This window comes from Varanus komodoensis, unplaced genomic scaffold (genome assembly GCF_004798865.1).
Source record: "Varanus komodoensis strain SLA01 unplaced genomic scaffold, ASM479886v1 scaffold16, whole genome shotgun sequence".
NCBI lineage: Eukaryota > Metazoa > Chordata > Lepidosauria > Squamata > Varanidae > Varanus > Varanus komodoensis.
In genome coordinates, this window is record NW_025335468.1 from 17,121,525 (window position 1) to 17,147,937 (window position 26,413).

Consider the following 26,413-nt stretch of genomic DNA (forward strand, 5'->3'; position numbering starts at 1 on the left):
GGACAGAACAGTTCCAGTGGCTGGAATTATCAGCTCTGAGAGGAGGCTCAGGTCTGAATGTTTTAGAACCAGAGTCGTGGTAAAGACCCTTCTCAGTTGGACAAAAGATTGTTGTGCTGCAGGGTCCAGTTGAATATAGTCTGCTTCTTCAGGAGAACAGTAGTACCAGTACCAGCTGAAACGTTCTCTGGTGCCAAGAACTCCAATTCTCTGTGCTTCCCTGGATTAACTTAGACAATGAAAACAGTCGTCTTGGCAATGCAGGGACTTGAATTTGTTTGCTGACTCCAGTTAATGGTTCGGTCATGTTATATGAGCCATGGAATCCCCCAGACCATGGGATAATATGGTGTATTTACAAGGATAACAGTTCCTGGTGTCTGGGAGTGACCAGCATAACCAAAGGAAAGTTTCCTGTGTGATGAGGTCAAGCCCCTTCATTGCAACAGGAGAAGGCTCAGAAGGGAATGTGATATTCTTTTTCAAAGTCAGTGAAATTAGAGGAGGCCCTGTCACGGGCCTTGCCATGAAGGCTTTCCCTTTGTGGCAGGCCACACCAAACTGGAACCAAAAAGTTGGACTGGATGTCATAAGAATGTCTCTAGTGCAACTGTGGAAGTCCATTACCTGGGTGCTGAATTTCAGCAGGACAAGTAAGAGTGTAATGCCTTTCCTGACCTCTGTAGAGATGACCCTGGGTTTGCTGGTGGTGTTTATTGTATCAGAGAATGCCAATAGCCATCAACTTCCATGGATCTGGGTCTTGCTGCAGCATTTTGGTGACCTATTTGAGGTGGTTCCATCAGTTCATCATGCATACCTTTTCACTAGATAGTATTGCTGCAAAGGATGATCAAAGCTAACAGGCTGGTGGGAGGGTAGACCCAGGCTAACTCATCCTTGATGTTGGCATTTAGACCCATTCAGGAATGAAACTGCTGTGCTACCTCATTCCAGAGCATGTGAACCAGACAGCCAAACTTGGCACTGTACTCTGCGACAGACCAGCAGCCATGCTTCATGTTTTGGATAGCCAGTTCTGCCATATGTACCTGGCCTGCATCTCTAAACACATCCTTCAAAGCCTAAATGCAATCTTTAGGATTCCCCAGAACTGAATCATTTGCTTCCAGCAGTAGAGAGGTCCACAGCAGGGCCACATGGAAGAAAAACTCGAGCCATTCAGACAACAGGGCTGCTGGGGTTAGATGATGCAAATGCATCAGAAAAGCAACCACAGGTTGGGTAAATCTGTTCCAAATTCTGTTTGGGACATGGGCGTTAGTCCCAGAAAACTGTTAGTACTAGGACATAGACAACAGGTATCTACAGCTAGGACACCAGAACTAGAGATACTGGAGAAAGCTGGAGGTCTTAGTGAAATGCAGGAGAGGCAAAGGCTTTGTACCTGATGTCAGATACTGAGGTCAGATATTGGCAAGGCAGAGCAGCAATGGAGGCAAAGGAAAGACCAGAGAAATGAAGGTAAGGTAGATCAGACCTGAGGCAAGGGCAGGCTCAGGAACAGGCAGGAGTCAAGAAGGCCAAGGCAAAATTAGAACTAGGATTAGGAATACAATGTAGCCAGTATGAAGGGTCATGCTATTGTTGCAGTTGTACAGCCTAGAGAACCCTTTTATAATGTTTTAAAAACAAAAGAAATAGCATGCTGGATCAAGCAAATGGTCCATCTAGTCAAGCACTCCATTTACACAGTGGCACACCAGCTGTCCAAGGATTCCTCAAGCGGGATGTGTACAAGTCCCCTACCTGCCCAAGCTCCTCAGCAACTGGTGTGTGTAGACATGCATAGCCAGAAAGGGTAGTAGCCATTGATAACCTCCCCCTCCATCAATTTGTCTACTCACCTTTTAAAGCCATTCAAATTAGTGGTCATCACTACTTTCTGTGGCAGAGAATTCCATAGTTGAAACATGCTGTGTGAGGAAGTATTTCCTTTTATCTGTCCTAAATCTCCCTCCAGTCAACTTTATGGAATGATCTCAGGTTCTAGTATTACGAGAGAGGAATAAAAATGTTAAGCAACTTTACCATGCCTCCTGTTACATACTTTTTCTTAAGCTCAATGCTCCCAGTTGTAATCATTCCTCACTGGGGAATTGCTCCAGCCTCATGATCATTTTTCTTACTTTTCCCTGCACTTATTCCAACTCAGTAACAGCCTTTTTCAGGTAAGGTGACCAGAACTGTACACAATATTCTAAGTGTGTTCATTCCAAAGATTTGCATAAGGGAAGTATGATCCCTTTGGCAGCATAATTATGCCTAACCCAGAGTTTACCATTTTCACAGCAGCTGCACATTAGATCAACATTTTCATTGCCCATCACAACCCCAAGATTCCTTTTTTGATCAGCCCTCTAGAACTCCCAGCTGTGTTGTATAATTACATAGGACGCAATCCTTGCAAGCACTTACAGGTCTGATCCTGACTCTGCAGGTCCTTGCAGCATGAACCATTCTAACCTTTCAGCATCATGTCACCAGAGGGAGCTGTGCTGCTGTTTCAGATCTTGACATCCTCCTTCATGTATTTCTGAGCTAGCTTTGTGCACAAAGGTCTCTGCCAGCCCATTCATTAATCTGAAGGAAGGGTTGTGGATTATCATGAGTTAAATGTGGTTAAAAGCAAGACTGCTTGTGTGTGTGCACACATGTCCATATTGTGAAACATGGGCCTTAGGAATATGTTCTGGATAGTGCTAGCTTATAACTATGTGAGTTTACAAAGTACATCAGGGCTTGTTAACCAACAAAATTTCTCCTAGCCAGCTAGATAATACAAAAAGTGTTTCTGAACACAGGCAGAGAGAGAGAATGCATTTTTCTCTTTCCTCTGAGCAAGTGCATCTTGATCCTTGGCAAGCTTTATCCACAGTACCAAGTCCCTGTACTTCCCCTTTAAAGATTAAATAAGCCTCCACCCACACCCCAGCTCTTATGTAAGAACAGTTTACTAAGGAAAATGATCCCCCCCCGCATCATCTTGATTTTTCCCCAGTCTTGTCTAGCATTTTGTTATGAAACTATATTTTCAACTGCCTTATTTATTTACTCATATTTCATCCTGTCTGATAGTTTACAGTTTAAAACAGCATGATTCCCTTGCCTCCCACAAGGTTCTTTTTTGTTCTTCCCTACATAGGAATTATTTGTGGCCTAGCACCAGAACAAAAGGCCATTGAATATAATCTTTGCTCTTAAAAAGCCTATCTCTGCTTTCCCTTCTTAGATCAACTTTCATGTTTATGTTAAATCAGCCCTGTGAAGGGAAGGAATCTGGAGTAATTTAGTGTAAAGCTTCCATTTTCTCTTCTTGGACATGATCTGGTGATGGGAGAACAACAGAAAAGGTGAACACATGAGAGGAAAATGAGGGGTGTGGCAGAATTAGCAGCAAAAGCTACTCTGCTAGTCCACAACCATTTCCCCTCTATCAACCCACCAGTCAGATACACTGTATTCTCAGAAAGAAGGAGAGATGAATGAAGAAGCCAGACTGGACAGCACAGACTCCCTCTGCTAGAAATCCCAGTCAGTTTTTCTGGAGAACAGATTTAGTTGCTGTAATGCAACCTTCTTCCAGGCAGCTGTCTTGCTAATCGAGATGAAAGATTTTCTTTTCCCTGGTGTGTTGGCAAATGATTTTGTTGGAGGCTTTTTATAATGCCGCTCCCTCACTGGTGTAATTCTTGCTTATTTTTAGAAGCTTATGCAGGAGTTAGGAGGATACATTTAGTTAGTGAATTGTGTAGCTGATAGGTTGTTTTAGTGAATGTATACTATTACATAGTCTTTTGTTTGACTTGTAACACTGACTTAAACTTGCGAAGAATGGAAGAGGATTGATCAATATATGTTAACTTATTTCACTGTAGTTAAAAGGCATTTTTGTAGTACTTTTGGAGGATATGATTTAATGGATGTCTTGTCTCTTGCTCTGAGCAGAACTGGTATAGGAAGGTCATGAAATTGCTCTGCTTTTCTTGATTATGCCTATACAAAAAGGGCTCGAAGCATGTAAACACTGTATTATGGGACTATCTACATATGTAGTAGCTGTCTTTGGTTCATTCAGTTTAGTAGCAGTGGTCAGCCAGATGTCCATATAGACAGAACATAAAGGTCGTATAGTCTTAAGACCACCTTTATGTTTTGTATATAGCACTTAAGTTACTCAGGTCTTCTGTGAAGTGTTTTCCCCATCATCTGTCAAATCAATATTAATTGGGTAGCCTGAGTTAGTATTAAATGAGGGACGCAGAAAGAGAAAACATATATTTTCTCAACACTATGCAGTGTACCAGTCTTAATAACTGTTATCAGTTTCTCATTAGTTTCCACAGGGAAGGTTTCCTAATCCTTTTTTGTTAATTTATGCATAATTTCAAATTTTATGTATTCCTTTATTAATAATAGTGTTATATCAATTTTGTATACTAAAATCCCTTAGCAGTTCATATTAAAAATACAATATAACATTATGAAACAGCATAAAATATTACTTAAAAGATTGACAGTAACTTAAAACAAAGCAGTAATGTAATACTGTACTGCTCAGGGAAGGCCTGTGTAAATGGATGCTTTTAAGAGTTGTTTCAAATGTGTCACTATTCTTCTTCTATTACATGTAGAGTATGCCACTATTGAGAAGGCATGACAGAATTGTTGTCCTTCAAGTGTGGCTATATGATACGTACAAAAAAAAAAGCATTATGATTCTGGCTCTTTATTGTAAATCCCTTAAAAATCCTAAGCATGGAATGTGTCCTTTTCACCACTTTGCTGTTTTAATTGGGATATCCACTGGAACTCCAGGCTCTTTTCCTGTTCAGTCACTGTTATTCAGATCTTTTCATTGTATGTGTGGAATTAAGAGATTCTGTTGCAGCATGTATTACATTGCACTTAAACTTAATTCGTCACTTCTCATTCATTTATCTAGCTCTTTTAGGTCTGGTTGTGTTATATCATCCTTAACCATTAGCAACCATCTGCAGGGTTTGATACTTCAACTCCTAATTGCATGGTCCCAGTACTTGTGGGAGGAGAAGCTTTCACTGCTTGTTTGTCTTCATTTTGAAAACTGTGTTTACTCCTGTCATCCACTTTTGTTGTTTAACTAGCTCCTTATTCATAAGAAAGCATGCCCTATTATTCCATAACTGCTGCATTTGCTCAGGAGTGGGGATCCATAAAAGTTGACCATCTTTGGGTGCCTGACAAACTGGCCTACTTATTGATCCTGTCCTTTTCCTGAATTAGAGCTATACTGAATACAGTGGTACCTTGGCTCACAAACTTAATCCATTCCAGGACTCTGGTTGCAACCCAAATTGGTCCTGAGCCAAGTTAAATTTCCCCATAAGGTTCAATGTAAATAAGGTTAATCCATTCTGTAACTATTTTTTTACCAGAAAAATGTGAAGCAAAGTGACGAAGATCACGGCCATCTCCCCCCCCCACCCCAAGCACGAGCGCAGCCATCTTCCTGCCCCCCCAGCACTACCGCGATCGTGCCCATCATCCCTGCATGCACCTGTCATCCTGGCGCACGGGGGCAGGGAGATGGACGTGATGGTGCTTGGGGAAGATGGCGGAGATCACGGTTGCACTTGTGCAGGCAAGATAGGTGCAATCACAGGCGCACTCGTGCAGGAAAGACGGGTGTGATCTGGCCATCTCCCCTGCCCCCAGCACTATCGCAGCCATCTCCCCACTCGGGGGGGGGGTGGAGAGATTATCATGGTCGCCATCCAATGTGGAGTTCAGCACCTGAGTCAAAGTTTTTATGTAATTTTTGTTCGCGACCCAATTTGGTCATGAACTGAGGCGTTTGTGAGCCGAGGTACCACTGTATTATGCTAGTCACCTTCTGTTCATGCAATGGAACGTCCCTTTTCCACCCCCAGACATGTCCCTAAAGTGTGCTTTGGTTATTCCCACAAGTCTCTGGAGCAGATGTGGGGGTGCAGTTGTCTGTGGTGGGGGAATGGCAATCCATTCCACTGGCTGTGTTCATTCTGTTGTAGGATAGACACCAGTGGATATAACCATCAGTGCAACTTTACGGCTTATCCCCCCTCCAGTTGAGGCTTGTTCCTGTGTTGAGCCTTGAAGAAGCTGGAAAGAAGAGGGGTGGCTCTCTATTTTCCGAGCCTTGCCAGTGAAACCTCAGAGCTATCGCCCTTTTGCACACTGCAGAAAACAGGAATCAGGGATGTGATGAACTACAGAATTTCAGGAGATCAGGCTTTGCTTTATAGACTACTACTTTTTCTTTTTAAAATATTCTTATTCAGACTTTCATCAAAAAGAAATTTTAGGAAATGTAAAATTAGCACAGTTTTCCAGTACCTGCAAGTTTTAGAAATATTGGTCCAATGACACCTCCCTATTCACCTTTTTTCTCCCGATTCACCTTACTTATAGCTGCCACAACGGTGGGATCTGTAAAAGTTAGAGAGAGACACACAGACAGACAGACAGACATGATACTTGCATTTGTGTTAAGGGAAAGTGAAATTTCATTAAGTTATTGACATATGTCTGAAATAGAAAGTATTTTCTGTTTTACTTTTCATTACAGATTGAAAGTGCTGCTGATGAGCCTAGAGTGCTTTGTATAATACAGGATACTACTAATTCTAAGACAATGAATGAGCGCATCACTTTGAACTTGCCAGCTTCCACTCCAGTAAAAAGACTGTTTGAGGATGTGGCTACCAAAGTGGGCTATGTTAATGGAACATTTGATTTAATTTGGGGAAACGCAGACAGTGTCGCTGATACGGTAAAAACAGCTGTTTCACTTGATTCCTAATCTCTCTGTTTAGACAGTTTTGATGGAATACGAGTACAGGATGCAATATTTCTGTTCACTTAAAATACTTCTCCACAGCATGATATCTTGTTAAAATAATAGAATTCTGTAATAACTTTTTCTGTTTGCTATTTCTTGGAGTCTTAAATACTTGTGCTTGTGTGCATACACACACATTTTCATATTTTAAATTAATCAGGTGAAATGTCTATGTTTTTAAAGCATTCTTGGGTTAACTAACAGGCAAGGGGTGAAAGCTTCCTTTCTTCTGCCTAGTGACAAGGCTGGATCAACGGGCACCCCCAAATTCTGAGTTTGATCCTTTAGGGGAAATGCAACTCCTCACAAAACAAGTTGAATGCCACTCCCCTGGTCAGACAAGCTAAGCATGCGTGGTACCTTTGTCTTGTCAGGAATGACAGTTCTTTTGTTCATATGAAATCTGTTATCATTGTCAGTAAGTACTTCCTGCTTCCCCCACATCTGGAGAGGAAAAGAAAATGGCCTGGTTTGCATGTCATGAAGCTGTTTAATAAACCAGTGTGTACCTGTGTTTGTCAGCTCATTTCCTTAATTACCCTAGGTAGGCAGTTTGTCCTTTTGTACAAACCTGGCAAGGGTGGGTAGGGTAGTTAATAAACCACCTACAACCCACACTCTTTTGTAGGATTGCCAAGTGGTTTATTCACCACTCCAGCTATTCATTTTTCTAGGTTCATGTAACTGTATCTAGGAAAGGTAATTAGGGAAATAGGGCACTATGTATGGTCAGCAAGGCACTGTGACTTATTTGACATATGTATCCTTTTTATATCTATTTAGAGACTGGTGCTTATTATTTTCTTGTTATTATTTTCCATCTCTTCATACTTGCTTCAAAATTCTAGCAATGTCATGCTGACTATACTTTGGATGTGAAGTATAGGAAAACCCTAGTTATATGTTAGTAAAAACAATCCTCTCATCAGTTTAGCTTTCTAGATTCCTGTGTTCTGAAACAGTCTTTCAGCTGATTTTTAAATACCTCATCTAAAATGTATTTATATTCTTTAATAGTAAGTCAGACTAGGTGGATAGTTTCTTTAAATATATTTCTAAATAGATTACAGTTTTTTTCTTAAATTCAGCAATTAGCATACTATGAATCCTAGAATATACAGTAGACTCTCCTTTAACTGGAACTCAAGCAACCAGCACTCTCAAGCAACTGACAAAAAATTGAAGAAATAGTACTTTAAATAAATTTTAAAATAAAATCAATTTCTAGTGGAAATGTAAGTTTAAACTTGGTGTGCTACATGCCATGCACCATGCATGACTAAGACCATGCTTCACACACCACATGTTTGTCTCCCACTCCTGCCAGTTCACCACGTGTAAACGTACTGGTAGGTTGGGATCTATTGTTATTCAAAAGTTGTGTTTTCGTTCAACCCCAAGTATGCCGAAACAGGTCCCAAGTAAACATAAGGTGAGAGTGCTCGTGGAGGAATTTGATGTTGATTCATCAACAATCTAGGACATGATGGCTCAGTCTCAGAAGACAGAAGTTTGTCTTTATTTGTCATAATCTGCTTTTAATTACAGTATTTCAATATTAATATGAAGTCAATACAGAGTTTATGGTATGGTATGGTTTAGTATGGGGTATAGTATTAGTTTGGCCTATTTTTAATAGTAACTCTCACACTATCAGAAACTATTTATTTATTTAGAGTTTTTGTATGCCGTCCCATTGCTTATAGCCTCGGGACGGCTCACATAAACATAGTACAAAATACAATTAAAATCTGGAAACACCCTGCACAATTAAAACATACAGATATTAAACATTATTAAAATATTTTTTAAATAAAAAGGTCTTAGCCTGGCGCCAAAAAAACAAATAATGATGGCACCAGGCAGACCTCTGGGGAGCTCATTCTACAGATGGGGTGCCACCACAGAGAAAGCCCTCCTCCGGGTACTTTGCCTCCTGATGTCTCTCCCGGAGGAGGCCCTCTGCTGCCAATCTCAAGGGGCAGGAGGGCAAATAAGGACGCAGGCATTCCTTTAGGTATCCATGTCCCAAGCCATTAAGGCCTTTGTAGAAGATAATCAGCACCTTGAATTGAGCCCGGACTTTGATGGGGAGCCAGTGAAGCTGGTAGAGGACTGGGGTTATGTGAGAGTAATGCCCAGTCCCCATCAGCAACCTGGCTGCTCTGTTTTGCACCACCTGAAGTATCTGGACTGTCTTCAAAGGCAGCCTCACGTAGAGCATGTTACAGTAGTCCAAATGGGAAGTAACCAATGCATGTGTCACTGTCGCTATGCAGTCGACCTCCAGGTAGGGACACAGCTGATGGATTAGCCAAAGCTGAAGGAAAGCGCTCCTCGCCACAGCAGTCACTTGAGCTTCCAAAGAAAGCTCTGGGTCAAGGAGCACTCCCAAGCTGCGGACTCTGTCCTTTAGAGGGAGTGCAACCCCATTGAGAACAAGGTCCAAGTCACCTACTCCGGAGCCCAAGCCACCCACCTACAGGACCTTCATCTTGTCTGAATTGAGCTTCAGTTTATTGGCCCTCATCCAGCCCATTACCTCTCCTGGATTGGTTGTGGAAGAGAGGTAGAGCTGGGTATCATCAGCGTACTGATGATTCTGCAAGCCCACACCTCTGAATGACCTCTCCCAGTGGTTTCATGTAGATATTGAATAGCAAGGGGGACAAAATAGACCCCTGCGGTACTCCATGGCATAGCTGTCATGGCGCAGAGCCATAGTCACCCAGCTTTACCTATTGTTACGACTGTGTGACTTATTATTCAAACAAGTTCCTGTTTGCTTTCCTTGAATGTGCGTATGTGCATGCATGTGTGTCCATGCTGAGTTCACTCAGATTTCCTCCCAAGTAAGGTGCCCTTCCATTGGACTGGCAGCAATTAACCAGCTACAGCACCACTTTATTAGGAAGAATGGCAGGGTATAAATTGATTTCTTTTTTAAAAAGGAATGAAGGACATTTGGAGGGACTGGGAAGGCAGTGGAGATCCATAATTGAATCTTCACCTCGAAGGCTGGAGCTCTGTCTTTGGCCTTGGGGAAGGGAATTTGCAGCATCCAGGGACCAGAACTGTTGGTTTGTTAGGGCCAAAACAACTCAGTAACAAGTGTTGTTGTTCCACAAACCATGGTGTTATTTAGCCCCTGAACAACCCAGCAGTCTGGATTCAGACAACACACTTAGCAGCCTATGAAAGGAGCTGCTTCTAGGTTGTTGCAAGTGGTGGGGGATGCAGTGGGCCCAGCCTCTCCTACCCATTTATGACAGGCCATGCATTGCTTAAACAGTGAGCTGCTGTATCAGCTGAAGCAGCCCAATGATTCCCTTCGGCCTTAAGTAAACTACATTTATCCAGCATCTACCAATCCCTATGAGTGCTGGTTAACTGAGAGTCTACTGTACCTAAGGTTGAAAGCCTATTGCACGTTTTTAGATCAACTGATAGAATTGTGTGTAGACTTGCTATTTAAGATATTTATATGCTGCTTTAACTAAACTCAAAGCAGCTTACATACCAAGGAAACTAAAAATAAAGCACCAAAGTTAGGAAGCTGATAGTATGGGCACCCTGTCAGCTTCCTAACTGTGCTTTTACTGTCATTAGATTCTTTTATTTTTAGATTCAAGTGCTGTTACACAGACCTTTACATTGTGTAGGAGCCAGGTACATTATACACTAAACGGCTATTGGTAGAAGTAGGAGCCAGGTACATTATAATGTGAAGCACTTGTGTGGTCCATGGCCTTTTGATAGAAATGTGAAACTCTGGATGTCCTATTAAAGAAAAGCATGTTTTGTCTCTCCCTACCTTCCCCAAATTAGTGCCAGAGGCAGCCAGAACATACTGATTAGCAATAATATTCCATCTCATGAATAGATTTCACATGAGATCTGAAGTACTAAAAAGAAAAGTGTTCATCTTGTTCTGTTTTGGTACAGACACCATTGGATCAGTCTAGTGATAAATCTATTGTTGATGTTGGTTTTGAACCTGGGAAAAAGAATTTTCTGCATCTCACAGACAAAGATGGAGAACAACCTCAAATAGCATTGGTAAGAGAATTTAAAATTAATTAAATATTTTGAATTTGCATCTTATGTGTGAAACAATTGTCAGGAAACTCCTTGCCTTGACCTTTTCACATCAGAGAGAAAACCAAGGGCTAGTTGTTGAAATAGAGTTGTAGCTATCTGAGGTAATAAACTTCTTCCTTTTTCTCCACTTACAACTAAGCCCTAAGTAGAAGTGAGTTATTGGAAAATGGTGTGAGAAGTACACTCATTTCCACACGGGCATATACCTATTTGACAGTGCTCAACCTAATGGTCCCCAATGTATAAATCAATTGCTGTATGTCACAAAAGGCTAATGAGCTTTATACAGGTTAAATTTCTTTATATAGTGTTAAATAGAAACTAAAGATGTTTTCAACTGATGCTTTTATTGTGCAGTTGCCCTGTCTCTTTTTCAGATGTTACAGAGGTCCAGACATTGTTACCATTTATTTGTAACATTCCTATATTTTGCCACTTATGCTTTTGTTTTCTCTTTCTTACCAATGCATGGTATTTTTGGTGGTAGTGCTAGAAGCTAGAAACACCTTAAAGGTGCAGTATGAAGCATGTTTAGAAGAAAAAGCCCTACAACTCCTTGAATGCCTCAGCCTGCAGTGCTAGCTAGGGTATGTTGGCATTGTAGGACTTATTTTTTCTAATTAAGAATAGGATTGCAAATTAAATCAGTTTTTCTACACTTTGAGAAAACGTATTGTAAATCTTTGACTCTGCTTTTGCTAACATAAGCAAATCAGTTCTAGTCCCCTCTTCCCCAACTTCAGTAAATTCCCTTAAAAATAAAACCACTCTAGCTTTCAAACATGCATTCAAGAGAAAATACATGGTAGGATTTTAAACATAATGCAGTAATTTTTCTCAGCATTAAACCTCAATTCCTTGTAGAAGAAGACCCCTTCTGAACCAGGTACTCCAGTTTGAATACAGAAAGTGGTTTTCCATACTGATAGAACATCAAATGCAATTGCTTGAGGCACATAGAATGAATATCTCCATTCATCATTTGGGAAGTTACGATCATATGCATGATTATTTAGCTAGAGATTTTAGCCTTCCATTTTGGATTGCATATATTTATCAGGTAAAAACAGGGTAGCCAATCCAGTCTAGGCACACCTTCACCACTAGCTCACCTTTACATGGAGGGCTTTGTGTGAAGCTGTCCTGTGGATAGGGCCATTGTCCTGTGTGAGTGCAGCCTGAGAATTTGCATTTTGTATTGCTAAGTTTGTAAGAGCTGTGTGCTTTAAAAATGTACTTATTAACACACTGTGTCTAATTGTATAGGAGGAGACCAGTGGAACAGATGAGCGTAATCCAGATCGATTTATAGGTCCTCTTCCACGAGAAGGTTCAGCAGGTTGTTCCAATGATTATGTCAGTCAGAACTATTCTTATTCATCGATTCTGAGTAAATCAGAAACGGGTATGGTGGTCTGTTTTATCTCTTCCCACTATGTAATGTTCTAGCAGCATTTTTAACTGGGTACTGACAAGATAGAATGCAACTATAGTATCTCACTTTCTGTCAGAAATGACAATGCTACCACTGTTGCTAAGAATGGTGTGGTTGAGTTAGGGTGTGGTGACAGAATAAGTATTAGCTTCATTTTTAGCTTTTTCTGGTACTGCTTCATGATCTAGGCTGTATGAGTATGTTTCCTGAGTCATATGTGTGCCATTTTCACCTGCAGTATACTGCTGGTCAGGGATTGATACTTGATGTTCAGTCTTGGGAACCAGTAATGATTTCGCCTAGTCAACAGGAATATAGTAAAGGTACCCTGAACAAATGCAGAGTATCTTTCCATTTCTGCTAAGCAAAAGCAACTTGACCTTCCCTTTCCACACAGAATTTAAACGTAGGCTCTTTAGACTTGATGTTTTTGCTCTCCTATATGTCTCTCTTTTTAGGAACTAAACACATCATAGTAAGTATTCGATAAAGAACTAGAGTAAAACGATGGTGGTACATTTTTGACTGTGTTTTAATGGATTGTTGTAAACTGCCATTAATGCTTTAGATAAGTTTTCTCTCCCAAAACTTCAGTTCTCTTTTTGCCAACTCCTCTCCAGCAGCTTTCACAATTAAAATACTTCTTTACCTTACTTTCTTGTCATGGGCAGGCTCTTCATTCTGTGTAGCACACAGCTACATTTGTTCTAGGAAACAATCTAGCAGAATTTTTTTCATCATTGAGCAGATAAGTTGGGAGTCTTTCCCTATACAGAAATCCAGCCAATTTCAGCTGCTGTAGCGCAATCTTTCTCTTACCTCCAATTCTACCCACCACTATTGCATGTGCAAATAATTATATTCACATCCACCCACTGAAATCAGTTGGCTTAAACATGTCTAGTTCTGTATAGGATTGGGTTCCATGATACAGTTTTCTGGTACCTGGGCATTCTTGTAAATACCTCATTGTTTTACGTATTAGCAAACTGTTTTGTTCGGGAATCCAAAAGTATGGTACTAAATCCAAATGTATTTGTACTGAGTTGCTAACTTAGTACAAATTCCTATTAGCTCCTATTTTCCCATTTCAGAAAACTCAATGGAAATATTCTTTGTCTAGTATATCTTTGGAGTTGTCCTTGGTTGAAATTATTGACAAGAATTGCATTGTTCATAAGCATTCGACACTTAATACTTGGAATAGAGCCAACAACAAGTATTACAGTCTTTACAGAAGTTACTTAAAAATGTATTTATTTTTTTAAAAACAAAACTTGTAGTCTGCACATATATAAAACAATGAAAGTAATAAAATTCATAATGATTATCATAACTATAAACAATACAATAATAATAGTGCTACCTTCCACCAGGACAAACAGATACATGTTACTTAAAAATCATTTAGTCATTCACGTTGCTTCACTCCCACTCCCCTTCCAGAACTAACCCCTTTCCATTTATTAGAACACATTCTGTAAATGGTGTCCAAATAATAAAATTATCTTTACTTACCAAGCATTTTTTCAAACAGAAGTTACTTTAAGAATTGCTTTTAATTTTCACTGAGCCTGAAAAAGTGACTTTGTTTATGCAGCTAGCATGATTGTTAATCCTGCTACAAACTTTTTTCCCCTCTTTTTAGGATATGTGGGTCTAGTAAATCAAGCAATGACCTGCTATTTGAATAGCCTTCTACAAACACTTTTCATGACTCCAGAATTTAGGAATGCATTATATAAGTAAGTATTTATAAGTTAAAAACTTGAAAGTATTTTTGGACTCTGAAAGTTCTTACACTGTAATTTTCTGAGAGACCTTTTTTAAATTTGAAAGTTCATGAAAACAGTGTCACCATTATTGAACTGAAATTATTGTGTATTTTATTCTGAAGTGCATATGCTCTTTGCAAATGATACAAAGAAATCCTTGAGGTTTATTTTGACAACTTGAAAATATTCTACTAGGTAAAACACTATTTCGTTCTTGCTGATTTTTCTGTGGGCACCTAGTCAATACAACTGGGTTAAAGTAGATTCATGCTACAGTAGCACACACTGCATTTGAAGTAGTGTGATCTGCTCCCTATGCAACACAATGCAATAATTTTTTTAGGCAATTGGCTGTCAGCACTGAAGTATATATTTAGACTACATCAGAACTGATTAAACATTGGAATCCTTAGAAATAATGGTAACATCTTGGAAGGATAATTCTGCAGTAGTTCTCCTAGCATAAAACCAAATTCAATATCCCAAAGATAATTCATGAGATTAATATAAAATAGGAGGAGGTGGGAAAACTAGGACAATCAAAATCACAGAAGGGTTACCTCCTAAAATAGGCATATACATTGTCACAAGCCTTTTTCATTTCCAAGTAAAATATCAAGCCGTGCTGATTTCTTGCATAGCCAGTAAATGAAAAGCAACATAATATAGATCATTTGTACATTATATATCTCAAGTGTCATGCACTGTGAGAGATCTAATGAATATGTTTTTTCTTCTAAAACGGTTTCACCTTCTACAGTGGCTTTGCATTGCCAGATACTTACTAAATTAAATTTGGTATGCAATTAATCAGTGAAGTAAAACATTTTTCAAACTTAAGTGCAAAGGAAGCTTTGTATATTTTATTTTTTTAATGAGAAAACAGTATGTGTTGCAGAATATTCCAGGATATACAGTATGTTATGCACTTGGTTGACTGAGCAAGAGCTAGATGTATTAGGCCTGCCTGTTGCCTTGCTTAATTTAAGAAAATGCCCTTCCATATAGGCTGGAGTCTCTTCCTCCTGCAAATTATCAGGCAAGTTAGGTAACAGTTGGGAAATAAGGTCCAGGATAAATTGACTCCTTGTTACTTATTCCCTCTTTGAGCAGAGGTTTACAAATAATACTTGCCAGTTTACCTGAAAGCAGCTTGGTGAAAATAAAATTTGGTCCATCTTTGCGGCAATCTTTCCACTATCTGACCTTCCTAGGCAGAGGTTCACTGGGACATAGTTTGTAGACTCTTTTACTAGATCTGTTACTGGATTGTCTCATGCTGGGTGAATGCAGTGTATATTAAGAGGACTTCCAATGCTTAAGTCTAGCATCTGCTTAAGTAATGGTCTGCAGAAAATCTTAGAAACTAGTAGAAATGGTTTGTGGCTAATATTAATAAAGAATGTAATGCTACTACTTGCAATAAAAAGGCAAAGAGGATTTTTCAAAAGCTACAACTTCTATTAGTTTTCTAACCAGAAATGCTGATCTCTGTTAAAAAGTGTAGATAGAAAAATGTAATTAAAGCTTTTATCTACTATATGGTTCTTTGTATAAGTTCTAGCCAGTGTTCAATTCTGTTATCACAGCCTTCCTCTTTACACTTTGTCTTTCCTGCACAATTTTACCCTCTTTGTAAGGCAGCTATGCAATAATTTGAATTACAATAAATAAATTAGATAAATATATGGGGGAATTCAACAAAGCTGGCCAATTTAGAATTTACAAATGTCTGCTTTCAATTATTGGTCCTTGAAAAACAATAATACAAACAATATTACAAAGTTTTTTTCTAAAAGCAGTCCCAATGATATAATTACATTTTTAAATGTGCTTGCATATGTTTTCTTAGAAGTTATATTAGTATTAGACTATGACAAACATTGGCTTCCCAGATTTGTCCCTTGAACAAATATTTCCACAGCTGGTCTTCTAAGGAAGCCCTCTTTAAAGAAATGTGCTCAGAGAGCACTCTCTGTTATACATATGTTGTAATCTAATTGTTTGGTATAAATGATGGTACTAAGTTGCCTCATTTTGTTAATAGATGGGAATTTGAAGAATCTGAAGAGGATCCAGTGACAAGCATCCCTTATCAGCTTCAAAGGCTGTTTGTTTTATTACAGACAAGCAAAAAAAGAGCAATTGAAACAACAGATGTTACACGAAGCTTTGGATGGGATAGCAGTGAGGGTAATTATAACAAAATGTTTGGTTAAACTGCAATTATGTTAGGCAGATGATAACTCACAGCAACTCTACTTGGATGATGAAATCTTTGCTTAACAAGCCAGGATGTGCATGAGTTCCATGAACCTTTACATAGGCCCTTGGCTTCCAGTTTTGCTTCTTTTTGTATATATGGAAAAAGAAACTATGAAACCATGGGTTCATTATGTTTGCCTTTACAGTATTTTTATTTGCAACACAGTAACAGCAAGTGAGCCCCAGAAAGCAATGGAAAGGGGGAAATTCATATCATGGATCATATCAAGATATAATAATTATCACCTATAAGAAAAAGAAAACACAAGGAAGGGGCAAAGAATTAACATTTCCAGTTCAAATAAGTATGTTAACAAGTCATCCATATATCTAAATAACCATCTATACAGTTTCAAATATTGTAAGAAATATGTTCAAACATAGCAAGAGCAGGAAGATCTTTGGGCCATTGAGCAATATCTGGTGGGTGTTTTTCTTTCAAAGCTTGCCATATAGTTCTGTTAAACTATAACTAACCATGAAGCCACATTTTAGCTTCTTGTTATGCTTGAACTGGAAAATTATGGTCAGTGACTCAAAATCCAGGTGTGCAGAACTCTGGGACTTGTTGCACTCTGCTGAATCTCCATTTTGCTTGAAACAATTGTGTCAGGGTAACTGCAGGGGTCAGGAACCAGTCTAATGGAATGGACAGTCATTGTTTGTTGTGGGACATTCCAACTGCCCGATAGAGTTGTTGCTTGGGGTGGGCAGGGAAGGAGAGGTGCAGCTAGCCAATAGAAATGATAAAGATAAAAGGGAAGGAAGAGATGGGTAGGAAGGAGGGAAATAATAAGCAGCAAGAGTGAAGAAATGTCATAGCCTCCTCTTCTATCATTCAGATATAACCAGGGGAAAGAAGCTGCTGCCCTTCTTAGTGATTCCCTCCACCGTATCCCCATACTCTGTCATGATGAAGCTGTTTAAACTGGGGAACGAAATCCATCATGGGGAGAGCTGAGGCCCCAGTCCAACCAGTCAAGAATGGTGGCACTGGCAATTCTAGAGCAAGGAGCTATAAAAATAGCATTAGGTAGAGCTACAACAGTAATAATTGCCCCAGTGTGCTTTTTTTTTTAAAGGAGACCTGGCACCATTTATTGTGGGGATGGGGCTCCATTCCTGAGAGTGAGGGGTAAGGAAGAACTGGATAAGAAAGAAGCTGTTGAGTACCATTTTTGGTACAGAGGGGGATAAAGTTAATATATATGTCAAATCTATAACTTGGCAAGGAGTGAGTGAAACAATTGCTTAGATGAAAAGTGGAAGCTATACAACAAAGAGAGGTTGATGTGAATCTGCTTAATGACCTCCAGGTATAAAGCAATTATTTAAAGCTGGCATCTAAATCCTGGCTTGTTTGAAAGGCATTAACCACATTTTCCACTTTGCACGTAAGTGGAAGTTACAGCTAATTGCACATTGTTGGCTTCTTCAATTGTCTATGTAAAGGGAGAAACAAAGAAGTGGCACATATGTTGTAAGTGTTGTGCAAAACTCATATGTACTCTGATTTATTGAAACAGGGTAGGATTATCTGTTATGGCCAATTTATGTTGAATATGGACATCTTTTATATATCAAATCCCAAGCAGCTTATTAATTTTATAAGAGAATGATTCTATAGTCCCTAGCTATGCATCTCAGGAAACAGGACACCTCAGAAAACCCTTCAGACCTCAGAAAGAGTTGGAAATCTGACTCTCACAGTTAGCATGGAGAGAACTGTGCTGGCTGCCTCTTCACAGTTAGAAAAACAGCCTTGGAGGAACAGGAAAAGGGGGAGCTCAGGTGGGCAGGGGAGGATACAAGCTGTTCTGCACCTACTTCAGGATCCTTTCCTCCTCCTCTGAAGATGATAGGGACTCTGCTTCTTAAAAACTGGTCCAGCAAAAGTCAGCCAAAATGGAAGATGAGGTGAAGATCACCTCTGATGCTCCTTCCGGCCTGCTGACTTCAGCCTTTGATCTTGCAGGTTTCCAAGTGGCAAGAGGGCAATTGATAGGATTGCATCCTAAGGCTTTATTTTTATTAAAAAGCAGTTCAAATTTCTCAGGAGGCTGAAAAAGTGCATACAGTTCAGTATTTTGTGGTACTTTAACACTTTTTTTAATGAAGTAAAAACCTGGCTGGATTATCTCAGTATTTTGCTGACCACAGATGTTACCAAGAATGTGTAGAAGAAATTCTAGATCATTAAGTCTGATTGTTGATTGCTAACTTTAATCTTAGTTTTTTATATGTGCCGCATTCATTAGGCAGCAGAGATCAGTATTTATTTTACTTTGGCTACATATGTATTCATTCAAGGAGCTCAGCGATAAGGACTTGGGGTTATTGCATATGAATTCCATGTGTAAGTTGGAGTTGTCTTCATTATTCATTCCATAGCAGTAAATTTTTCCAGTGCACAGTCTTCAAGTGTTAACTGTTAACTGTTAATTTAAAATGCAAATTTGTTATCTGCTCAGTACAGTTACTGCTTTCTGTGATTCTTTAAAAACATTTTCTTTTTGAAGGAGAAACTAAAAGTTTGAGGCTAAGATATAGTAGAAAGAGATTGCATGCTATATTCCTTTTCAAATTGCTTAAAGTCCAAATCATAGTTTCTGAGGTATTGAACAACAGTTGCAAGTGTTCAGTTCTTTTAAAAAGTGTTAACCTGTTTAGAAAAAACCAGTAAGATTGTAGTAATGCATGACACATGGAAAAGTCTACTTCAGAACTGGCCAATTCCTAAATAGAATAAGTTTAGTGAAATACATATTTATTATGTTGCTTTTGTAACAGGTTAACAAAATGCTATAGTGATGTCTTTCTTAGTTGACTAAATGAAGTCACTTTTATGTTACAACAGCGTGGCAGCAGCATGATGTGCAGGAACTCTGTAGAGTCATGTTTGATGCTTTGGAACAAAAATGGAAACAAACGGAACAGGTATAATACTTTAGGTTTGTTCTAGTGATAATGGGACAAAGAGGAATGGCAGTTAACTGCTTGAACAAGAAATAACAATAGTATAACTCAATAGGTAATGTTGTGTTAGACCTAGGTTCAAATGCCAATTCAAGACACCAAGGTAGAATGGAGAAACTAACACATTACTTAGTGTATTAGGCATGTCTCAGGAATTTTATCTTCACAATTTTGATCATTGCAAACAGACCTGTTCTTTACCTCCTGGAGTAATGCATAATGAGAATGTAATCACATATTTTGCAATGAGGTTTGGGTTCAAAAACATATCAAGATACATTTCTATATGCATACATATAGATAAAATATATTCATAAATTTTGTATTTGGAGGGAAAATATATTCAAAATACTCTTTCAGCAGTTGTATATAAATGTTTGCATGGCTTTTTAAAAATTTGCACAGAAATGGAAGAAACTTAAAAATGAGCACAGCAAATTAATACAAATGAAGAATAGACTGATCTGCCCCTAGCTGAAACAGAACTAATGATTTATGTTAGATATATGGTTAAGGTGAATTCAGTAAAGAATCATATTACCTGCCCTGGGGTTTATAGTTAGTAGGCTGCAGTAGTGGATAACCACTGTATTGCAGCAGAAGTTGTGTTACATGGGAGGGAAATCATAAATAATGAATAAAATAAGATAGTTAATGAGCTGAAGGAAAAGAGTTGAGATATTTCTCTTCTTCGTGTCCACGCACATACAGATACATATATCCTAAATGACTTTCCTATGTCTGTAAATGTAGGCTGACACAATACAAAATAAATAATTTAGCTATATTTGTATTCTACAGGAAAGCATATTATAGAAAGTCACATGCAATGTCTTGTTTGTATCCTTTGGGACTATGCTAAAAATACTAAAATTCTTCAATTACAGGCTGATCTCATAAACCAGCTCTATCAAGGCAAGCTAAAGGACTATGTAAGATGTCTGGAATGTGGCTATGAGAGTTGGAGAATTGATACATACCTGGATATTCCATTGGTCATTCGGCCTTACGGTTCCAACCAGGCTTTTGCTAGCGTGGTGTGTACTATTAAGCTGACAGCTACTGCATCTATATGCACATTACATATATAATGCAACAGTGGTATCCCTTTCTTGAAAGGTAACTATCATCCTAGATACTCCATCTTGGGTTGTCCGTCTTTCTTCAGTAAAACAGCTAGCAAGTTCTAGAAGGTTTTTGACCCTTCAATAAGTCCTACTGGTGCATGTTTTAAGAGGAAAGGAAGTTCAACTGAATAATTTAATAGATAAAATATACCAGTATGTTCTTTCTGAGAACACTTCCAGATTTAGTGTTACTTTTTTATTGGCATGCTGATGGGTGTTTTATGAAAATTGTAGAATTGATATAATGTAAACAGAGCAATGTCTTGTGCCTTCTCACACTCTTAAGGAAAGCAAGACTGGGGCGGGGGAGGGTTAATGAGGTATAAAAGAAGAGGTGGGTCTTCCTTAGGAATAGTTACCTTGAAACTATTTATTTATTATATTTATATTCTGCTTTTTCCTGCAAGGAACCCAAGGCATCTTATGTTAATCCTCCTCCTCCTCCTCTCAATTTTGTCGTCACAACAAGCATGAAAGTAGGTTCAGCTAATTTTGACTCACTCAAAATTAATTAGTGAGATTTGTGGCCAAAGAAGGACCAGATCTCCCAAGTCCCAGTCCAGCCCACTAACCACTAGATCATGCTGGCTTTCTTAGTAGTAGCTACGGTATTTTTTAAATTTTTGTTGTTTACTTCATTTCTAATTTGCCTAATAATAATACTGTAGAACCACCCAAACAAATACAGAATTTTAAATTGGTATGCCAGATGTGATTTTTTTGGACTGGGTGGAAAAAACTAAAGCATGGCTCATCAATACTGAAATAAGAAAACAAAGCAAATAAGGTTTTTTTGAGATAGTTATTCTACATTATTTTTCCACATAGTGCAGTAGGAGATTTACCCAGCAAGGACAGTTGATGCTGCGAGCCTCTGAAACCAGAAGTGTGGAGGCAAAGATTGTTAAGGTCACATTGTCAGCTCTGCATGTTTATTTGATGATATTGCTATTATTAGTATTAGCACCACATATATGGGTGCTGGGCATAAAAATACAGTATAAACATTATATTTATTCATTAGTTACTCCAATACTGATGACTATCCAAAGAATAGGGGGAGAAGTGAAGGTGATCTTTGCTTCTCTGCTCCTCTCTCTTCCTTGCATTTTTGTCAGTGAGTCATTTTCAGCCAACTAGATGGGGCACTCCAGACAGGTAGAGAAGTAGGCTGCAGAGGACACAGGATACATTGTACCCTGGTGCAATGTACAATGCTGTCTCCTGCCTTCCTTATTCTCCCTTAATCCCTCTCCAAGGTAAAGTTCCTTACTTTGGAAAGGCAGCTGTAATGGCTTTGTGCAAGGTGAGAAAGAAGAGAGCCGAATGTGGATTCTCGGCTCTGATGTCAGAGTTGTGTTTCAAGCCTCAGATCTGGGAATCCAGAATATCTTATGGTTCCCCAGGCAATGTGTGGAGACCATAGGATCGTTTTCCAGGTGGTTTGCATATAAATATTTAAATCACATTTAAAATACATTATTAAAATCAATTCTATTATAATAATAGCACAGAGGAGCAGTAAGATTGAGCAGCATGATTAATGATAAGCCTGAGAAAACCTGGATAAATACAGTGAGAAATTCCACTTCTTCTGCCTGCTGAACTGCTTATGGGAGGATTTACCAGAGTATGGGTTTTGCTAGAAATAATTAACTCCCAGTGACAAGCAAGACATTAAGAGTTCACCTAGTGATAACCTAGTAGACCATGTTCTATCTGCTCACTCCTATTTTCATATATAGTTAAATTAACCTGTTACATAAATATTATTAACCCAATAGCTTCTATTGTAATATAGTGTATAACTTGTAGGCATATAAAGGTAACATTATCAAGTAAATAGAACTACTTTGAATGCCTCCATATTTTGATCAAAGTTCACCGCACTTTTAAATTTCATTTCTTTATCAACCCATAGTGAAAGCTCTCCGAGCAGTTGCGAACAAGCGTATTTTTTAATGAAGGAGCCTCTAGGACAATTTGACAGAATGACCCAGTTTGGACAATTATTTGTTGGAGGTTCTGGTTTGTTCACTGTGATGAGAGAGAAACAGTACAGAGTTTTTACAGAATCCTAGGTCAAAATTCTGTTTCTCCCTCAGCCACCCAGAGTTTGAGGTTTGTATATCACAACAAACATCTGGGTTCATTAGCAAAGAAGTTGCATGTTCAGCAGCCAGCCAGCTGTCTGCTCCCCCATTCTCACAAAGGGTTTATGGTTTGTTAACCATGGATGTTTAATTGTGCGAACCAGGTCAGTAACCGAATGAATTTCCTGGCCTCCACTGCCTTATTTAAATGGTGAGATGTTAATATCTATTACCTTGAAAACATTTCTCTGAGATGAGAAAGAAGAGACAGATAATAGGTATCACAAGACATTATTTGACATATCTTTTAGCTCCTGGAAACCTATCCTTTTCTATTGTGTCTAGCTCAGACACTTGTTTCTGTTATGAATATTTGTACATGAGAATTAAGTTTTTCATGTATTAAGTTACATCTAAATATATTATGTTGGAAACGGTTGATGCTCCATTTATTTGAGCTATCTTATACTATTTCCTGCATTGTATTGATTTTCTGATAGAAAATATTTTTACTGTTTAATCTTCAACGGGAACTATGGAGGATACTTGCTTTTGGAGAAGGGGAGAAATCGCCTGTTTCTAAATGGAATTTTCTGAAGGTAGTATCCTCCATTGATCCTTCATTGAAAAAATAAGTAAAGTTTTGCTCAGAGGTTGTAACAATCATATAATTGGATCAACACATGCGCTATTAGGGCTTGTGGAAGGGAATGTAAAATTCTTTCGATCTTGCTGGTCAGTTCCCAAGGGGATTTTCCACAGGCGGCACTACCCAAAATAGGGAATCTAAGGAGGATACTACCTTCAAAGAACTCTAGTTAGAGGTAAGTGAGTTCCTGTTTCTTTTCAAAATGACAGAAAGTAGATGTAAGCAATAAAATACTAACTTGCCAAAAAAGGAAGAAAAGAAGCTAATTTTGCCACTGTTTGCAAATCTGCATAAGATGTTTACATTCATCAATTCTAATAATGCATTTACAAATTGGAATTTTTAAAGAATGTATAAGTTTAAGAAATGTCAAGTTGCTAACTGATTCTTTGAATAACAATACAGCTTCAGTTACTTTAGTTGCATGTGTTAGTACTTCAACTTTATATTGCCATGTCTGTTTGTAACTTGAAGAAAAAATCAGCTATTCTGAAGTTCTTTTTAATAATTTTTGTTTCACAACATAGTGAAATTTACAATCATTTTTTAGATTATTCTACACAAGACCATATAGAAATACTATAATGTAAAAAGAAGTTAAGAGGAAATAAGTGGTTTGTCATTGTGATCACCTAATGATGAATTGGTTCCAAATACAAAGTTTGAAAGAGAAAGCTGGTAATGGTATCGTTTGTTCACAGCCAAGAGAAGCTATATTTTGTTGGCTTCACTGCTATTCAAAAAGCCAGCACAGCTATTGCAGTTGCTAATATTGATAGTTCTTCATCTACTTCACTGTGATCCAGATATGACTGTTTGTTTAAAATAGCTTAAAACTAGGTTTCAGTGAAGACAGGCTGCCTTTAAATTGTAGAATATATATGACTTAATGTGTCATCGTATTATGGGAGTCTTATACGTTATACACGGTGTGATATATTGCATTTATATAAACTAATCTATAACAAAATTTATTTCAGTTTATGTGAAAGCCATAAACTGAAAATTTAGGCTGTAAACAACAATAGAGTCATCTGTAGTAACTTTTGGGGATGCGATGTGGTAGGCATTATTGAACAATCAGTTTTAAACACTGCAGAAGTTTTAGTGTATGCCAAAGACATGATCTATAAAAGCTTCCTCAAGAACATATTAGCTTTGGAAAACATCATTTTGTAAACTTTTAAAATTAAGATATGCCTGCACATCCTGCAACAATCATGTTAAGCAAGTTTGGGTCTGGTCAGACTGGAAATTTTACATATTTTAGAAGAAAGGTGGACATGAAATAATAAGCAGCATAAGTACAAAGGACCCCAACATAAATGAAAGGTCTACATACATGAAATAATTAAGTCCATTTCCTTATACTAATAAGCCATGCTCCATTGAACCTGATGACAGCATATGATGACAGTTGCCCCATTCCCAAAGTGGAATTCCTAGGAAGTATCATTTTGGGCAGGTGAATTCTCTTACATCGCTCAAAAAACCGCAACCTGAAATGCATTGCATTTGAAAGGCAAAAATAAGCAACAGTAGTTGATAGAAATTTCTTATAGGCCTGTGAAAGCATGATTGTGAAAATGCTGAGTTTTTCTCTTGTTGTCAGATAGTATTATTCAAAAGCTATGTGCAAAACCAATTTTAAACACTGCAGTATATAGTGATCATCTTAAGCAAGAATCAGCATTTTTTACTCATAGAACCATTAATGGTAATTAAAATGTGTGGAAAGCCAATGTGTTAAATTCACGCCATATTGGGTTCAGTAGGACTTCTTCCAGGTAGGTGGGAGTGCGAGTAGAGCATCAGTATAAATTAGTTGAAGTCAAAATTTCACTTAACTTAGCCTGGAGGTATAGCTAATATTAGTCAATATTTAATTGACTCTAATTCTTTGAGCATATAACAGTGATGAGAGAGTAAATACTTGCCATGAATGTAAAATACCCAGCCCCAAAATATAAAGTAGAAAAAGACAAATTTTGATTGAAATAATATTCATTTCATTGAAAATGCATATATGAATGAACTGAAATTACAGAACAGAAGCAGTTATAGAAATTATACTGTAAAATTAAGTGAAATAAGAACAAAAATATGAAAAATATACATAGGTCAAAATATTGAAGGGTTTTTTTATTTCTGAGCTATCAAAAATCATTGAAATAATTTTTTAAACATCACTTCCTCCTTGGTAAGCAATAAAGTCATTAAATAATACATTACCATTCATGATTTTCATTCAGTTTTTTGAAGATCCATAGGAGCATCATTTGTTTTTGTTCATATTTATATAGAAATATAGAATAATATGGTTCCTTGTTGACTTGCACATCACACAGAGTCTACATAAATTTTACATAATCACTTTTGTCAAGTCATTCATACATCATTTCTTTGTTAATGAGTGATGTAATATTTTTGTTATTTTGTATATTTCTTTTTGCATATAATTTATATTTGTATATAATCTCATGTTACAATAAGGAATTGTGAAATACTATACCTCAGAAATATTTTGGTACCAATCTTTTTAGAGTTCTAGTTAGCAATTGTTCCCCAAAAGGAAATTCAGGCTATAGTTGTCATCTAAAAATCTACATCTTGTCTAGGTAGCTTGCATGCTTGCTTCAGATTGTTTTTGTGTGTGATAGAATCAAATTATAGAATCTGTCATCCACTTTGTAGTTTTCAGTAACTGCTTTTCTGATGCAAATTTTGTTGCTTTTAATTAATTCAAGAAAATACTATGGGCTTTGTGGTATTTCAGCAAAGTACACAATCATTTTTTTGATTTTTCTAAAAAAAAAATCAGGCAGTGGCAGTGGCACGAAGTAAAATAAAGCAGTGTAAAACTGCATTTCTGTCTGTAGTCTCTTTGATTTCCCCAAACCCTTGATGAGCCATTGGTCTGGAGGCCAGTCCTTTTGTTTCTTCTCTTTCAACAGTGACATATCTTTGTTGATGTGGAAAAGTCAGGGCTGTAAAACCTTTGTTCTGTTTGTTCTTAGTGCTTCTCTGAGGTCTCAGAAATGGAGGGAGAAGGGATGAATTGGAGGCTCTTTGAAGACCTTCCCATATCCTTGATCTCCTCCCAAAGTGG

At 38.0% G+C, this 26,413-nt stretch overlaps 1 protein-coding gene across 3 annotated transcripts in view; it reads left to right on the forward strand.

The window, feature by feature from the left end:
• The window catches only part of USP47 (ubiquitin specific peptidase 47), a 79,386-nt gene that overhangs the window by 14,247 nt on the left and 38,726 nt on the right, over window positions 1-26,413 (forward strand). For all 3 annotated transcript variants that reach the window (XM_044425724.1, XM_044425723.1, XM_044425725.1), the window contains 7 exons: window positions 6,611-6,814; window positions 10,829-10,942; window positions 12,251-12,389; window positions 14,068-14,164; window positions 16,242-16,387; window positions 19,317-19,396; window positions 20,323-20,472. In XM_044425724.1, coding sequence (XP_044281659.1) covers window positions 6,611-6,814; window positions 10,829-10,942; window positions 12,251-12,389; window positions 14,068-14,164; window positions 16,242-16,387; window positions 19,317-19,396; window positions 20,323-20,472 — 930 coding nt within the window. The remainder of the gene's footprint in view (window positions 1-6,610; window positions 6,815-10,828; window positions 10,943-12,250; window positions 12,390-14,067; window positions 14,165-16,241; window positions 16,388-19,316; window positions 19,397-20,322; window positions 20,473-26,413) is intronic.